Raw genomic sequence first — 17312 nt, forward strand, 5'->3', positions numbered from 1 at the left:
GGACATTTTTTTACTTTTCTCCAATCTGAAGTGGTGAAACATAAATTTTCTCGTCAATATATTAATTATTCATAGTGACCTATTATATTCTGAAAGAAAATACTCAGGATCAATGCTGGAAGGTACTTAAAATCACGTGCTCTTGTTCGTGGATAGTCCCCTTTTAGGGTAAAGTTTTGTATTGTCCTTATGTAGGTTTGGTGCTAGTTTTTAAAGATTTTCATGCTATAAAACAAATTTAGAAAATAGATTTTTATTTCATAATCCCTCTATGTTTATCATCAAATAAAATCTTCCTATTCTAAGCAATAGAATCGCAAAAAAATGTTAGGGAAAGTTTTCTGCAAGTTTAAGACTTTTTTCAGCATTTTTTTTTTTTTTTTACATAGAATTAATATTTTTAGGATTCCAAATTACAGTGGTGAAATCTACAGACCCACCAAGAGTTTTCTTTTATTTATTATTGAAGTTTCAAGTTTTGTGCTACTCATGATGGGAGGTATTGATGCCACAACCAACAAGAAATCCACTACATCCTTTATCATAGTGAAAAATAATTCAAAGATTTTTATTAATCATAGTGAAAGGATTTTAAGTACTTTATATCTTTAAAAAGTTATAACATATCAATATTTAAAATTGTTGTGATACTTTGTGATATTACTGAAGCTATAAGATTGCAAACCATCAAAAGAAAAAGAAAACAGATTAAGAAATACAAACCTATTAAGGAAGAAAATACCATTACAGGAAAATTTCTCTTTTAACTAGGTAATCATATAATTTCATTGGGTCCATTCTATTTTGATTTAAGATTTATATAAATTCTCAAAAATTCCTAAAATTTGATTTACCACAGAGTACGGTGAAGAGTTGTTCAATTCCAACTTTCTTAAATGTACAAGTTGTTGAATGACAATATTAAACTAGTTTCCTAAAACCAGCCTTTTCATTGTACACTTTTGGGCCTTATTTTAGATAATTTGTACACTTTCTTGTAGACGAAAGTAGTCTTTAAAATGCTTGGCTTTAGGAAAATTATTTTGTATTTTTAAATACTTATACCTATATTTAACTAGAATTAGAAAGTTTAGGAGATACCTAAGAGAAATTAATATTGATTTCTAGAAATTTAGTTCACATTATATAAGATTATTAAACTTGATCAACATGGTTCTCTCAGCCAATGTAGTAATGGCCATAGCCGAAAATATCCACTTGACCCAGCCCCTGCAGGGCGCTGGGGTTGTACAACTTGAGCAAGTTAGATTTAATGATGATCAATTTGATGCAAATGCAATTGTCTCAACCATGACACTTTGGTTGAGCTTGACTTCCGAATTAGCGGGAAGTTCACGAGATCAGTTGGCGAACATACAAACCCCCAATACCAGGAACCATCAAGTTTCAACAGCAGGTTTGAATATAGATTTATTGATGAAATTATTTCAAAGACCTGAAATTACAATATCAATTAGTTCATAATTCCAGTTATTTATAACCACGTAATCTTATTTGCTTTTTAAAAATCATTTTTCTCTACGGTAAAAATCTTTGGAAACTTTGGCTTTAAAGGAAAATTATTTGGTTTAATAAATCATTGTTAAATGCAACAATAAGGCACATAAAAATTACTAAAACATATATTAAACATAATTAAGTTTCATGCTTAGCTGGCTAAAGCCTTTTTAAAACTACATATAATCGTCCTATACACCATACTTCTTAATCAAATTAACAAATTCTACCTGAAGCTCTTATGGTTTCAAATCCCTGGTATACTAGGGTAGTTCACACACAATGAGACCAATGATAGGCCCAATTTTGTTCTCCGAAATCTTCACACTCTCATATCTCATTCAAAAGTAAAGAACGTGCGCATCCAAAATAAACAAACACTCTATGCCGCGCCACATTATGAAAGGAAAGCCCTAAAAGACGACATTTGCGCTTTGTTTTTGGTTTAATGATAAGGAATTTAATTTCGAACTTGATAAACACAAAGCTTCCTCGAAAAGAGGTTAAGACACACCCCCCGTTTGAAAGTCAAATTAACTTCCTTAACGAGATTCAAGGTTTTTTTCGCGCTGAGCACTAGCAACATTTCTCACTAAACTCAACTCACCATAATCACATGAGAATGGCCACATCCCGAAAACGTGACAATTTTGCTCCTAACTAAATGAAACCCCGTGAAATGCATACACAATATTATACTCCTCACTAGGACTCATAATACCTCACATTTTAGGATAGAAGGATGGGGATTGGTTTGTACCATACAACATTCCATGCACATGACAATCACAAGATCACATACACAATCCTAAAATGGATAATCCTATTAATCATGATGTTGTAAATATAACAACTACACTAATAATAATCATTTCATAATCAATAGGTAATAAATCATTATTAATAAATCAATAAGTACCTACGAAATCAGGTTGAAATGTAAATGTAAACAATAATGGTAAAAATAAAACGAAATAAATCTTAGACAAGAAAATTAAGATTTATAGGTACTTAAAACTAAATTTGTTAAGCATCAAAAAGAGTAGTAAGAAAAAATTTTTCAAAATCCTTGGGCAGAAAGTTTTTCAAACCTAATGAATAAGAACTGTAATATCTTAATCAACAATAAAACTTTTTAATACTTAAAGAATAGCAAAATAATATCTTCGTTAGAATTTTCATTGAAATTATGAAAAAATACCAATTTTTCTTTGTAAAAAATATGAGACTTTAAATATGAATTTTCAATCATTCCTTGATCTAAATAAAAATGTTTTACTTGATTGAAATTCATATATAATTTTAAAAAAATCTGCTAAAAAAATACTTGATTTTTTTCTTAGAATAAATATCGAATCACGCAACCTCGACACATTTATTCCTTTTTGTTAAACTTTTCAGGTAAGTTTTAAAATGAATTGTACTTTTGAAAAGAAATTAAACTCAATAAAATTAAATTTGAGCATATGAAATAGAAGAATATTTAATCGCATTTCATTTGATTCTTATTTTAGGCATAAAATAGGCATATGAAAAATGTGGCTTTTTACTAAAAAAAAAACTCAATTTCCATAAAATAAGAATCAATTATTAATCATAATTTTTAACAACTGCCTGACTGATACAGCATGTTCTTCTAGGGGAGATTTATCTGTCAGTCTGAACAAGACTCTTGCAGTCTTTCTTCCATCCTCAATTCTCGGCCCATCCTCAAACATCTCATCAGTGGATTGGTACTCGTAACCAGAACTATATCTCCGTCAGCTAGTGGCTCCGCCATCTCATCCTTCCACTTGGACATCCGTAATATCTTCGGTAGGATCTCCTGGCGGTAGGCAGTCCAAAACTGGGCAGATAAATCTTCCAACAACTTCAACCTGGAGGAAATTTGGTCCTCCGGTTTCATCGCCACATTGCACAACGGCTGGCGGTCAACATTTCCCAGCAGCTGGCCAGGGGTAATCAGCCGCCAATTCTCCACGTCGTTCGCAGCTTCAATCGTCAGTGGTCTGCTATTCATAATTTTGCTGACCTCCGCCAACAGCACCAGGAGCTCGTTGAAATTAACAGAACTATTCACCAACTTTTTGGACAGCAATCTCTTGGTTAATCCCACCATTTTCTCAGCCTGCCCAATATAATGGTGGGCTCGGGCCGGGATCTGAGACCAAGAAAACTCTACCTGGCTGCCCAACTTCTGCTCTAAAACCTTGCGAGCACCGGATAATTGTGTGCCCATGTCGCTTACTATGATCTTCGGCAGACAATGAACAGCTTCCAACTTGCGCAGGGACAACAGGATACTGCTGGTATCATACTTTTCCAAGGCATCTAACCACAACGCCCCTGAGAACCTGCAGACCACCACGAACACCCACACCTTCTTCGTTGCTGTCTGACTCCTCGTTTTGGCGGCAGCTCTCCTCGTAACCAGCGGACCCATCAGGTCGACTTGCACAGCTTCAAAAGGCCTGCTCGGGACCAACTTGTCAGGTAACACCTCCTTCATGGTAGCACGACATTCCTTAGCCCTCTCAACACTGCAGGGCCAACACTTCTTCACTTCCATGATGGCCAACCTCCTTGCCTTCACAATCCAGCACCAACGGCGGCTCTCAGCTAAAGTTCCACGGACACCAGAGTGAAGCTCAACATGTGCTTCTCTCATAAAAACAACAGCTAACCAATTACCAGGCTCCAAAATTATTAAACCTGGCATGTCTTCAAATATCATTTTACGGCCACCAGTAATGGCGTCAATGACTGGCTGTCCACGACCAACCATCTTAAGAATCCTCATCTCCCTGGTCACATACTTTCCACCTGGACCAACGACAGGCCAGGTCAATGATACTTCATGCACTAATGGATTTAATGACGCATAATTGCCTTTAGCGTCATTTATCCACTCATCCTCTTGGCTTCGTGACACAATGAAAAGTTCCGCCGCCGCCATAAAATTGTACAAAGACGGCTTGTACACAGAATCTGCGGCTGCTACATGACTACCAGCGGCTGTAGCCTTACCTTCTTGTCTGCTCTTTAGCTTCTTCAACCAGGTGTTCGCAACTTGCAGGACAGCTGCCATAATACGTTTGGCCTGTCCAAATGATCTCCTGTGCTTAAACCTAAAGACATCTTCAGCGGCTTCTCCGGCAACTTTCATTGAACATAACTTAACCATTTTGGTATTCAACTCCTCTGGGGGTAAAACCTGCTTGACTTCTTCGGCAGTTTTCACCGGCCACGCACTTTCATCCTGGCGCAACCATTCTGGGCCCAATCTGTACCTGGAACCTGGTCCCAAATCTGATACTTTGCAGGTGCTTCTGGTGCCCAAATCTGCAACGTTTTGCGTCCCGGGGACCCACCTCCAGTCATCCTTGTTGGTCGCAGATTGAATTTCTCCAATACGATGAGAATTAAATGTGTTCAACATAGCACTGTTGGAAACTATTTGTGATAAAACACACGATGAATCAGTAAAGTACATCACTCTGATAACATCAAAGGGCAGGGCATCTCTGACGGACTTTGCCAACCTTGTGGACATCTGGCACCCCATCAATTCAAGGCGTGGAATTGACTCACACTTGACCGGCGCAACTCTTGACTTAGTGGCTAGCAGAAACGTTTCAAATCCTTGTCTAGTTGGCCACCTCAAATATGCATTAGATGCATAAGCCTCTGATGACCCATCCGAAAACATCATCAAGGATGGAAGGCCAGTTGGTTCATCCGGGACCACACAACGGTCAAACTCCAATTTAGCGACCTCAGCTCTGTCCTCCAGCAACTGAACAAGTTCATCCCGTAGACTTTTTGGAATGAAATCTTGCCAGCCCAAATTCAGCAAACATGTTTTCCGCAGGACAAGTTTAATTCTCAACAGAATAGGGCTGCAAAGCCCGATCGGGTCGAAGGTTTGGGCGGCGAACCTGTGGACCATCTTCTTTGTCAGATTCTCGTCCAAGGCGTCCTGGAGGTTGTACAAATCAGCATCCTCTTTCACCTTCCTTCCCTTGACTTTACCATCTTGATTGACTCTTGTGGCGATGGACAACACATCGGTGGCTGGCTTCCATATCAGCCCGAGAACCTTGGTAGGCTGGCAATCATCTCCAGAATAAATGACTTGTTTGAAGGAAAAACTACCTTTGCCGATAATCCTGTCGGCCTCTTTCATCATCTCCTTGGCTTCTGGCTTCGATCCTGCTCCCGAAATAACGTCATCTATGAAGCTGTGCTTCTCAAGCTTGACTGCAACTGGAATCTGAGGTAACTTGAATTCCTCATCAGGGTAGGTAGGTATTTGTGGCTCCTTCCATAATTCAGGTTTGGCAACAATTTCACTACCGTTTATTTGTCCCTCTCCATACATCTCCTTGACCTCTGCTTCACTCTTTCCGCCGAACAGGCGGGATGTCAACTTCAGGGCTGTAACTGCCAAATTTCCCGCAGCTAACTCGCCGAAATTTACAACTTTGGTCAGGTAAATTTCAAGTGGACCATCTGGCGTCGGGGAAAATAAAACTCTCTTCATCTGGCTGTCGAACTCTGTGGCCAGGATGGAGTTATAAAACTTGGAGATATCCGCGGTTATACCAACCTTGTAACCGCGGAAAAGCATCAAATGATAAAATATCTTCTGCATTGGCGGTGGGCCTCCCAGCATTATGTTATTAAAACTGGTACCCTTGAACGTCAGAGAACTATTTGCACACAATCGCATGGGTGTGGAACTTGAATCCTCCTTGAAAGCAACCACTATTGATGAACAAGACTTAGGTCCTTCATACTGCAATTCTTCAGGCGTGGCTTTTTGAAAAACGCCTCTTCTTATGGCGTCGTTGAATACCTCCACATACATTCCATAGGTACCTTCCTTGACCATCCTGGCACGATCCTTTTCAGCAATTTTGCGGGCTAAACTCTCATTGTAAGGTAAAGTGTGAGGATCTTCAATATAAGCATATTGACCTGTCCACTTGTTGGACTGCAAGTCTAGTGTTAAACCTGCCTCAATTATCCTCTGCCTCTCACGCTGGTCCCAGGTAGTGCCGTCGGCCATAGCCTTGCACTCTTGACAAGCAGTACATCCTGGACAAAGTGCCTGCGGCTGTACGCCAAACGATTCAGACGTCAGAAAGTCTGGCAAAGTGCCTCCACTGACACTGACAGCCTTATAAGCCGACTTTTGATCTCCAGCTCCACCATCAGCACTCGTACAGATAAAACCACTACCAAAAATGGTTCGCCACAACATAGACTGGCCCACTTTCTGGTAGGTTGAAGGAAACACGTCAGGATGTGTATTTCCAATGATGATATCTAAGCCTCCACTAATATATGTAAACCTTTCTGGCGGCATTTTAAATATCTCGGCGGCAGTTTCGGGGTGGACCGAGCGCATCTCGTTGGCCCCGCCGAGGGTAGGCATGACAGCTGCCTCAAACTCCCTCAGATTGCCGTCCCTATCCTTCAGATAAAACACAACGTTGCGGCAGGAAGACTCACTGCCATCAGCTACAGAAATAGTTGTATATCTGCCAGTAGATTTCAGCTTCAACTTGTTGGATAACTTCTCAGACACAAGTGGCAAATTTGCCCCGGAGTCAAACATTACCGTGGCGTGGCAGGTGCCGCCGCCAGGTGCTACAACAGGAACTAACTGAAGTAAGAAGGTACAGGGGCTGGGTGCAGAACTTGACTTGTAGACTGTATTCACACCAGCACTAGCCTCATGGAGTAACCTGGAATGGTATCTGTCGCAATTATTGGTACCACAAACACCAAGCTTATCAGATTTATTACACTTGTCAGCAGTATGGCCGTCGCACAAACAGAGTTCACATAACTTCTTCTGCTGGACAACTTTCTTTCGGTCAACCACATCCATCTTCTTAAACGTGAGGCAACGGAAAATCGGGTGCTTCTCCTTGCAGCTCTCCACAGGACATGCACTGTTCCACTTGGAAGCCTTGTCCTTCCCAGCCTTTCCATTCTTATTGTCGCTGCGGCCAGATACTTGCGCGGCGGCAGCTCTGTCACGATTTCTCTTGCCGGCGCCACTGTCATAGGACATATCACCGGCCAACATGGCACCCCTGGTCCTCTCCAGCAGTTCAACAATCTTCGGGATGTTTGGTTGGTTCATGCTACCTAGCTCCATCATAATTTTGTCTCTCAAATTTTCAGGGCACTTGTCTTTAAAAATATGAATGAGAGTTAGGTGGTTGTAATCCTTAGCTGCAGAACCAACGATGGCTTCTACCTCCTGCATCATGCTCTTGAAGGTAGCAATTGCGCTAACCACGTCCACAGGTTTATCCACAGGTTTCATCTTGTTCAACTTAGTTAAAATCCTCATGAACCGGCGAGTGTTTGATAAAAACATCTGGTCAAGAAACGCCCATTGTTCATTGTGATCTCTAATCGCTGACACTTGCTTGCGTAGTTCCGGGTTGGTTATCACCTTCTCCATACACAACATCAGACTTAACCTCTGGTCAGCAAATCCATAACCAGAGCATAGATCCTTAAAGACCTGTTTAAAGTTTGGGTAATCCGTGTCAGTACCGTCGAACGACGGCAACAAACTGTTGTCCCAGCGCCCATACTGCGGGTTGGAACTCCGAATATCCACAGCAGACATACTTCTGGAGAGCATGGCAGGTGTCCCACTCTCATCCAGATTAGATGAACGATGTTCCATCTCTCTAAGCCTTCGGTACATATCACGTACTTCTTGGCGCAACTCCACGGAAATTTTAAGCACTCCCATGTCCATCTTCACCTTCTCAATGACGTCAAGGTTCCTGGCGACAGTGCTTGACCTCGCGTCATCTGAATCATTGTCAAGCCAGTACAGAATTTTTGTACACTGCTCCAACGACGCATAAACTTTATCTGCAACAGTTTTCTGCTCACTAGCTTCATCCAAATCACGCTTGAACTCGCGCAGCTCACTAGTCTCCACGGCAGGTTTTAGACTTTTTATTAGGTCAGATTGGTCCTTGACCTCACTAAAAATGTCACGAATTGATTTTACAGTCACATTTTCACATGAACTAAAACTTTGGCAGGCTTTTAGATTGTCATAAAACACTTTTAACTGTTCATCAAAAACTTCTAGCCTTTCACTGCCAATAGCGATAGCTCGCTCAATTTTCTGCTTTTTGGTTAGTGGCATATTGATTCACTAGGTACTTATTTCACAGAAAAATTGTCACAGTTTATTGCATCAATAATTCACTGGATGCTATTGATCTCTTGATGAATGCTAACGCCTATTCATCAGATACTTTGAAATTGTCTCAACCATGACACTTTGGTTGAGCTTGACTTCCGAATTAGCGGGAAATTCACGAGATCAGTTGGCGAACATACAAACCCCCAATACCAGGAACCATCAAGTTTCAACAGCAGGTTTGAATATAGATTTATTGATGAAATTATTTCAAAGACCTGAAATTACAATATCAATTAGTTCATAATTCCAGTTATTTATAACCACGTAATCTTATTTGCTTTTTAAAAATCATTTTTCTCTACGGTAAAAATCTTTGGAAACTTTGGCTTTAAAGGAAAATTATTTGGTTTAATAAATCATTGTTAAATGCAACAATAAGGCACATAAAAATTACTAAAACATATATTAAACATAATTAAGTTTCATGCTTAGCTGGCTAAAGCCTTTTTAAAACTACATATAATCGTCCTATACACCATACTTCTTAATCAAATTAACAAATTCTACCTGAAGCTCTTATGGTTTCAAATCCCTGGTATACTAGGGTAGTTCACACACAATGAGACCAATGATAGGCCCAATTTTGTTCTCCGAAATCTTCACACTCTCATATCTCATTCAAAAGTAAAGAACGTGCGCATCCAAAATAAACAAACACTCTATGCCGCGCCACATTATGAAAGGAAAGCCCTAAAAGACGACATTTGCGCTTTGTTTTTGGTTTAATGATAAGGAATTTAATTTCGAACTTGATAAACACAAAGCTTCCTCGAAAAGAGGTTAAGACAGCAATCATTAACAGAACGGTTGAAGATATTGTTGAGCAAGGAGTAGCAGTGGTTGATGGAGTTTCTCTGGCTGTGGAGAGCAATATTAAAGAAGTTATTGGCGTTGATGGACTTGACGGTGCTGCAGCTATTCTCACAGACTCTGGAATTGTTCTCATTGAGAGTCCTGCTGTTGGGATCATTGCTCCAGCTGAATATGGAGATTTCATAGATAATTTGGTTGTCAATAATGAAATCAACAATTCTCATGGATTTGAGAATAGTATTGATGAAATAGAAAAACTGATTGATGATTTCAAGAATCTGAGTTTTGTTGATGATCAGATTGAAGTTGCTGATGTTGATTATGCTGGTTCTGATGAAGGATATTACTCTAATGATCAGGTGACTTTAATTTTCCTTTCATTCAATATTTTTCATGGGTGGTAATGCAAAAGTTTTTAATGTTATTTTGCTCAAATCTGCAACCTTCATAACATAAAAGCTTATAGTTGTGTTCCTTCGTAGTTCATGGAGGGGGGGGGGAGGGACGGTGTTTATGATCGTCTAGGCACAGTTAGTGAAACCACCAGACTATCATTATGATATTAGAAGAAATTTTATTTTCCTAAGAGCCTAAGATACTTCAGTTATATCCATTGAAATTTATAAGGCCTGCTTTTCCCTTTTGTCCACCCTCTCTCTCCCAAGTTTTAAACCATCATGACAAAAAAACGTGCACGCTTCTGGTTGTTTCTCATGCCTAAGCATGCATACACTAATTTTATCACTAGGTACACAACAAACACATTTAAATTATAATTTGTTTTTGCAGGAGAGCTACAATGTTAAGGACACGCGGGAGGAGAAAGAAAGCTTTGTAATCAAAGATATTGTTGGCAAGGGCAAGGGGATGTTCTCTACTAGGAGAATTTATCCAGGTTAGATTTATTTCTGCCAAGTGGCTATGCCCTTATAGACTAAGATTCTTTGGGGTACTTTTGAAAGAGTTGACCGTCTACTTTCAATTTTAGTTCATCTAAAGTAAAAATATTTAGGGAGAATGTTTTAAAACGTAAGTTCTACTTTTCTTGTGAAGGTGGAGGTACACAACCGCAAAATAGTTTTAAACTTTCGGCAATGTAAAGGAGAATTATATAAGTTCAGGGGTTTTCGAGATCCTTTGCAATAGACATGACATACTATCAGCAAAAATAAAAAATTGTTTACTTTTGCCACAGAAATTCTTGGTTTAAATTGAGGGATTAGAAGGGATAAGAAAATGTTTGTTAAATTGATGCCCTATTCCATTATAGTAAAAGTTTAGACGCTTAAGGGTCACATAATATATGGTCCAATGTCCCATAAATAAATTTTCCTATCTGATTTTAATTTAATTACATGACTCATTATTACTTTATTTTAGGGGAGATAATCCTGAGGGAAATCCCGTTGATTACAATGAATGCCGCTACATTCAATGATATGGACAAGTGCGAGAGATATCTTGATAAGGTTGTGGACAAAATGTCAATGGAAGATAGAATGAGGGTAAGAATATTTATTTGTTGTATCGTATTATTGACAGCTTTCCGCTGATGTAATAATGAATTTTGGTAGCTCTAAGGGGCCGAAGGCCCTGGACAACAAAACTGGTATCAATTTTATGATTTTCATTTTATTACTCATAGAAAATTGTCTAATATATGCGCTACATGTTTTTTTAACATGACTGAGAACCGGTTTTGATTCTGAGGCTATCACTTAACATTTATTACTACGTTATTTTTTCAAAAGATAACAATGAACTTTTCTAAAATCATAATCAAATGATATACATCAAATCATAGTGCAAATATTTGTTCATGGTGCTATGATATTTATTATTCAAATAGATATGATAAAAGACATTATTACATTATATTTTAAAAATCAGTATTGAATTTTTTTCCCCTACCTACTTAAAATGTTTCCTGTTATAAACACTTAATATTTATTTAGTTTTTGTCATGTTCCTATGGAGGAAATGAAAATTCTTATACAGGTTAGTTTTAAGTTAGTCGCTAATTAGTTAAAATAAAATATTAATGCTTATCAGTGCATTTTTCTAGACATCAATCATCATTAAATCCTTGTGTAACCTTCTTGACTATTTTCATTGAATCAACCCTTTTTTACTTCCTAAAAACTTTGTATCTTTTTCTCTTCATTTCATTATCACAGTGCGTTCGAAGGTGCTTTGACTTTTGTGTCAGAACCTAAATTGGGAAAACGTGCATTTCATTACCCTAGGTTAGGTAACTTCATTTCACTTTTCAATAAAATCTAAAATGCAGCCGTTTTTGAGAAATAGATTTGAAAATTTCAAGTTCAATTTTTATCCCTTAGGAGTTAGCGCATAATCATGACAAGAAAAGCAAAGATTATTTGTTTAAAATTTTAAACAAGTTTGCTTTTATGAAGTCTTCCATAAAACCACTCTATATAGGTATGATTTTTTAAGGCTAAATTTCCGTGACCTTAGCAAAGCAACTGACAAAGCTGACACAAAAGTCAAAGCACCTTCGAACGCACTGTGGTTTACACTCAGAATAATTTCCTTTCATTTGCAAAGAAGCGAAGCTAACAATTCTTATCTATTTAAACACTTGGATATAAAAAATAAATAGCATTTCATTGTAGGCCGTTTCTATACGAACGATATGGAATGGGATGGTGATTACTGCCTTTGTCCTACTATGGCAAGGTTTGTCTATTTTATTTTATTAAATTATTTTAGAGCAGAACCGATAGACTTACGGACGAAATGAAATGTAGTTGGGTAGATGCGAATCGGACTGAATAAATTTTACAGAAAAAGTCAGTGTTATCTATAATACAAAGTAGAACGATGTCTGTCTGTCAGTCCGTCCGTCCGCCCCTTAAGATCTCGGTAACCACTGAACCGATCGGATTCTACTCGTCAGGGTATGTACCTATTGGTCCTGTGGTGGTTTTAAGCTATTTTCTTGGGTGGTGGGACATCATCAACCCCCCCAAAATTGAAACCCCCCCCCCAAAAAAAAAAGAAAAAAAATTTGGTACTGCCCATAAATTATGGGCGCAGCACCAGAATTTTTTTTTTTTTTATTACCTCATGGTGCAAAGCCCTTAGAGGCTAGGGGGGAAGCCGCTAGTGCCTTAAATAGCAGAAGATTCCCCTTTAGAAATTGTATGTGCTCTTGTGCATTACAGACCTTGAAGGACGGAGTAGATGCACATTGGTCATGAGAAGCTTCACAAAAAATTCATCATCCAAGTAGTTATAATAGCATCTGAGTAAATCAATCTATTTTTATAGAAATTGAATAACTCTCATAAATTGGATTCTCATTGATATAGGGAATCTTCACAAAACAAATTGTGTAATTTATTTTGAAAAGAAGCCGAGTAAACGTAGCTGACATATTATATGGACTAACAGACATGTTTGATTGTAGAGTATTTTCGCTAACAAAAATATACCTGGCTTAAATTAAAAAAAAAACAAGGTTTATATAATCATCACACTTTTCCTTTCAGAACAAATCATTCATGCCGCCCTAATGCAGATTTTTATACTTGTAAAGAACAAGGTAAGCATTTATTCTTAAAAATAGAATAATTTCTAATGCAATTTTTAATTTTTTAATAGCAAATTTTAAAAAATTGTAAGTAGGTATCTTTCTATTTTTTTATTTCACAATTAGATATTTTTTTATCATTTTTTACATTTTATTACTTTGTTTTTGCACCTTTTTACATTATTTATCATTTCATTCGTTCATTAGGTAATTTATTTCATTATTTACATTTCATTTGATTATTTATTTTTGGGCAGATTTTTTAATATATTACTTTTCATTTTAATCTAATGTTTTAAAATATGCCCAATAGCATATAAATTTTCACTATTCATTATTTCATTTAGTAACTTTTTATTATTTTTTTTTTTATAAGAAGGTTTTTTTTTGTAGAAATTTCGCAACTTGAATTTTTTAAAGATTTTTCTTCATAACTTAATTGCGAAATTTCTGCAATAATAACCCTTTAATGTTTTATTATGTTAGACCAATTTTTAGCCCATCCATACCCCCCATCCCCATTAACAAAAAGAAAAATTAAGGCAACTTATGATGTCCAACATTCAGTGCTCAAATCTTTGCTTAAAAGTTTTACCCCTTTACTGATGAAATGTAATTTAATCCTGCATTTGTTTTGTAATCCCTAGGAGAACAACATTTAGTTGCTTTGTCTATCATTGAGAAAGGAGAAGAGGTAAAAAAAACTCGTGTTGTATAATATCGAAATTAAATAGAATAAAAAAGGGTTTGTATTTTTGAGATTTAGATGGATTAGTATTTTTTATAAATATCAGCTTATTTAACATTTAATTTTCATGTTATTTTATAAGGTTCGCCATTTCTAAACTAGACATAAAGTCAGAAAAATTTGTTTGATTGTTTAATTTCAATGGCCACCCTTGTAATACATATTGAAAGATTAAAAGGAAATATTTTTATGGCAATTACATTTCCTTTTAAATTTTCCATAAGGCTTCATCTTTAGGTTTATTTAATAAAATGAATTTTACTTTGTTTGAAAATTCATAAAGAATAAAAGTTTAAAAAATGAAAAATAAACCTTGAGATTGTTCATTTACATGTATACATTTTATAAATCCACTTTTAATCATTTTCATATGAATCCACATTTAATCATTATCATTTTCATATTGCTATCAACTTCATTAATCGTTATATTATTCATAACAAATACTTTTATATTGTTTAAAGATTTAAACTTATTATTCCCATGTAAAATGATTATTTTTGTATTAAGATTACAATTTCTTACTTGCCATCCGATGAGGAAGGAACAGATATTAGGTTTGTTAATTTTATTTAAAATAGTTTTTTTCCTCGTATGGACGTGATTTTTTTCCGATTTTTAAGTGATCATCGAGATAATCCAGAGCATCATCTGCTTGTAATATTCTAACACCCAAGGATATTGGGTTAAGTAACATCCAACAGACAACTAACCCTTTATGACCTTTGTCTGAGAAGTCCTAACTGTTCATGGTAATGAGGTGCGCCTGTTTATGGACCAAGGCATCACAATAAATGTTTGTTTTGGCTCGAACCCAACAGCAAGCAGACACTCTTTCGTTTATGCTTATTCCTAGTGCTAAATTAAAATATTAAATGTTACACAACTTTCTTGTAAATTAGGCTTAAAATATTTTTCCTGGAATACCTAGTAATATTTAAAGAAAAGTTAGACATTTTTTTAATATCAACTCAAAAAAAGCCTTGTAAAAGTTAATTTTTCTTTCGAATATTTTTATTGCTAACCTATATTCATCATATTCTACAAAATTTTGAAGGACCTAAGGACGTCCAAGGTTTTTTATTTTTTTAAATTTTTTTCGGGGGGGTGGGTAAAAGATTTTTCAAAAATTGGGGAGTAATTACCCCTCCCCCCCCCTTTGGACGTCCCTTAAATGATCACTACTCAAAAGTACATCAATTCGTAATGATGTAAATATTTTAGAGAAAGAAGGCAAAAGAAACTGAAGACCTGCTGGGGTTTTGACTGCACCTGTATAGAATGCAATTTACAGGTATAGTTACTAAATATCTTCAAGTTCAAAATGTGGCATTTTATTAAGATTTTAAAGAAACGTTTTTTTAAGAAAAAAAACTTTTATATGCTTTCCCTCAAAGTGCTTATCGAGCACTGAACTGGAGGGTTTATTGCTTTTGCTATACCTAACCCCTAAGAGAGAGCATTAACTCTGAGGGGCCTGCATAGGCGATGCTCTAACCATTCGGGGTTACAGACACAGTACCCAATATATCACAACGTGACCTAAAGTAATAAACAAACAAGCGATAAACTACCCACCCCCTTTTATCAAATAATTTTTAAAAAATAAAGAGGGAGTTTCTGTGCTGCACATGATACTTTCAGAAAACGTCTTAGTTTCTTTATAAATTGAATGATGTGTATTTTGACTTAAATGTTATTTTCTTTTTTTCCTAATCTTTATTTGCTCAGGGCGATGCACTAAAAGAGAATGATGCTGAAAGAGAAGAAATTAAAGAACCGCAGAGTGTTGGTATTGAAAATCTTTCAACCAATGAGCTGGAACATTTACTGAAGTTGTAAGCATTTTAATTTAAAGTTATGACAGTTTATTTTTTTGTATTTGTCGCCAATTCCCCCAAAACTATATCTAATGATTTCGCGTCATTTGAATAGCCACAAGGACCTCCAGAACAATGGTCTGCAAGAAGTTTGTCTGTGACACACTTTTTAAAGTTTGGCATACTTCGATTTTCATTTTTCATAATAATTTTTTGTCATTATCATCAAAAAAAAATATGATAAATTGTTGACTCTCATTCAATTTGACTTGCGGAAAAGTTATGTATGTGTTTAGGTATTATTGAAATATTTTAGGTGCAAAGAGATTGCAGTGAAGCCTTATTACGAATTGTGTATTATCGAGGAGCTTTGTCAAAAGAGTTTTGATAGAGTAGAACGGTATTATCAGGTAGAAATACTTAATGCCTATAATAGCTACGCTGTGTAATGGTGTTGTAAATTTGATTTACCTAATTGTCTACTCTATATGATACTGGCGGGTACGTCCCTAGAGACCTCTAGGGGCACTTAAGAGAAAAGGATGTCGTGGTAAGTAGACCCCCTCCACTCTAACTTTTTTTTAAAGTAAAATAGTTTGGGAGGTGGGTGGGTATTTTTTCTAGTGGCGAATTTTCTTCGTGGGATTCCTCCTCCTAATTAAACTACTTATTAACCTTTTCTAGACCTATAAGAAGCTTCATTGAAAAGGAGAACCATATCGGTCCAGCGGTTTAAAAAATCTAATGGACATTTATCCTGTTACTTTTATATTAGAATGTGGTATCTAAATCATATATAAAGATTGTCTATTTAGGTCGTACGTGGATTAAGCGTAGCTATTCACAGTTATGGAGCGGATTCAACCGCAGCAAATGAATGGAAACAAAAACTTGAGCTAGATTATTTTGATGAATTGCAATTTTGAGCTTGGCAACATTTTGTCCTAGTCAAACAATAGACATGTAGTCAAGATAGATATTATTTATAATCCGCTTATATTTTCTTGCTTCAATGTTGAAAAAATAATAAAAATCATTTTTAGATATTTATACTGCACAATCATATTTGGGAATTATGCTCAAAAAGTTTATTTTACGTTATCACTTTATTTATCATCATCATAATATCAATTGGATGTTTATTTTCAATTTATTCTTAAAAATTTCATGTGTTTACACAATATTTATTTTTACTTGTATCTATTACATTTTTACTATGAATAATGTTCGTTTTGGTGTCTAAAATATGAGGTTGCATACAAATTTACAAAATCACTAAGAGAAAGTTGGTTTCACAGAATTTTAATCCAATGCAATGCAAAAAACATATAAAATCAAAATTTACTTCATAAATGCTTCTTGTCATCTCATTTATTCATTTTCATATGTATCCTTTTATTATTTAACTTTCATTATATCATTTATCCACTATCATAATATCTATTTTATTGTATACTTTTATCTAAAATATTATGTGATTTATTGTCAGTAATGTGTGCCTTACATATAATGGATAATGAATTAGATATATCAAATGTTAAAATGTTTTTAATTTAATCATTCCTTTTAGAATATTTTGTCTTTTTACATTATGAAACTTATTTA

At 35.9% G+C, this 17312-nt stretch overlaps 1 protein-coding gene across 1 annotated transcript; it reads left to right on the forward strand.

The window, feature by feature from the left end:
* Positions 1 to 1109: 1109 nt before the first annotated feature.
* On the forward strand, positions 1110 to 17250 carry LOC145328277 (uncharacterized). The gene is made up of 13 exons (XM_080171903.1): positions 1110 to 1296; positions 9559 to 9942; positions 10373 to 10478; positions 10964 to 11088; positions 11539 to 11581; positions 12220 to 12283; positions 13099 to 13151; positions 13787 to 13833; positions 14398 to 14444; positions 15112 to 15181; positions 15619 to 15725; positions 16024 to 16117; positions 16523 to 17250. The coding sequence occupies exons 1-13, from the start codon at positions 1171 to 1173 to the stop codon at positions 16631 to 16633; spliced, it is 1377 nt and encodes a 458-aa protein (XP_080028029.1). The 5' UTR covers positions 1110 to 1170; the 3' UTR covers positions 16634 to 17250.
* Positions 17251 to 17312: the final 62 nt, after the last annotated feature.

Source organism: Acartia tonsa, chromosome 9, assembly GCF_053477335.1.
Source record: "Acartia tonsa isolate MP-2025a chromosome 9, ASM5347733v1, whole genome shotgun sequence".
NCBI classification, from domain to species: domain Eukaryota; kingdom Metazoa; phylum Arthropoda; class Copepoda; order Calanoida; family Acartiidae; genus Acartia; species Acartia tonsa.

Excerpts from the sequence above, each read along its gene's own strand:
- LOC145328277 (XM_080171903.1), top strand. The coding sequence starts at position 1,171 with ATGGTTCTCTCAGCCAATGTAGTAATGGCCATAGCCGAAAATATCCAC. Across the intron at positions 12,284-13,098 it reads CTTTGTCCTACTATGGCAAG|AACAAATCATTCATGCCGCC; the intron begins GTTTGTCTATTT and ends TTTTCCTTTCAG. Across the intron at positions 16,118-16,522 it reads GAGTAGAACGGTATTATCAG|GTCGTACGTGGATTAAGCGT; the intron begins GTAGAAATACTT and ends TTGTCTATTTAG.